At 42.7% G+C, this 838-nt stretch overlaps 1 protein-coding gene across 1 annotated transcript in view; it reads right to left on the reverse strand.

Annotated features, from left to right (window-relative positions):
• Positions 1–6: 6 nt before the first annotated feature.
• The window catches only part of LOC102293579, an 8,816-nt gene continuing 7,984 nt past the window's right edge, over positions 7–838 (reverse strand). Inside the window, exon 3 of the mRNA XM_005952124.3 lies at positions 7–740. Coding sequence (XP_005952186.1) covers positions 346–740 — 395 coding nt within the window. The 3' untranslated portion in view covers positions 7–345. The remainder of the gene's footprint in view (positions 741–838) is intronic.

The following is an 838-nucleotide window of genomic DNA, read 5'->3' on the forward strand; positions in this document are numbered from 1 at the left end:
CTCAGATGTGAGCTTTAACGTGTTCAGCAGGTAAAGCTAGCAGGAGAACAGCTTCAGTCAGCTGCAGTTAAGGAGATGTCAAGTTACATAAAATGTGTTTGACTGTTGACCGAAAGCATCTATGTTAGCAGCATGCTACGACTTTACCCTTGATATACAGTAGTAAGAACTGCTAGCTCAGTGCATGTCATTTTCTGTATTAAAGCTACGCGCAACAGAGTGAGCAGCTCAGCATGTTTTATCTGACATGTGACACTAAACACACATATGTTTTTGCTGACTAAAGCCCAAAGGTTTTGTGTCACCTGGGCTTGAACTTGCTAAGTGAACATGCTAACTACGACATTATGGACGCACTCCATTTGCTGTTGGCATGACAAACTCACCTGTGACTGTGAGCTCAATGAAGTGACTGATCTCAGTGTGAGCTCTTTTACTTCTCACAGGGTTCCTCACAGCTATGTGACACTCATACATCCCAGTGTCATTAAACGTGACGTTCTTCAGAATCAGAGAAACGTCTCCATCCTTCATCTCCGGGTCCCTCAGCTTCACTCGGCCATGAAAAGATGGATGTTGGTAATTTTCATAGGAGCGTTTGTTCCTGTAGAAGTAGACGTAGCCGTCTGTGTTCAGGTCAGGTCTGCTCCACTTTACCACTGAGATTCTTTCATCTGTAGTAATCTGACACTGGAGAGTGACGTCTGCTCCGAGCGTCGCCTGCATATTCTGCTGTAGAGCTGAAGAAAAGAACGATCAATTTTCTTATTGCAAAGACATTTTTAATGCATGAAACTGACATTAAAACAGGACATTTAATATTTTTAAACAAACCACA

Source organism: Haplochromis burtoni, unplaced genomic scaffold, assembly GCF_018398535.1.
Source record: "Haplochromis burtoni strain Fernald_Lab_line unplaced genomic scaffold, NCSU_Asbu1 Contig_1167, whole genome shotgun sequence".
Taxonomy (NCBI): Eukaryota; Metazoa; Chordata; class Actinopteri; order Cichliformes; family Cichlidae; genus Haplochromis; species Haplochromis burtoni.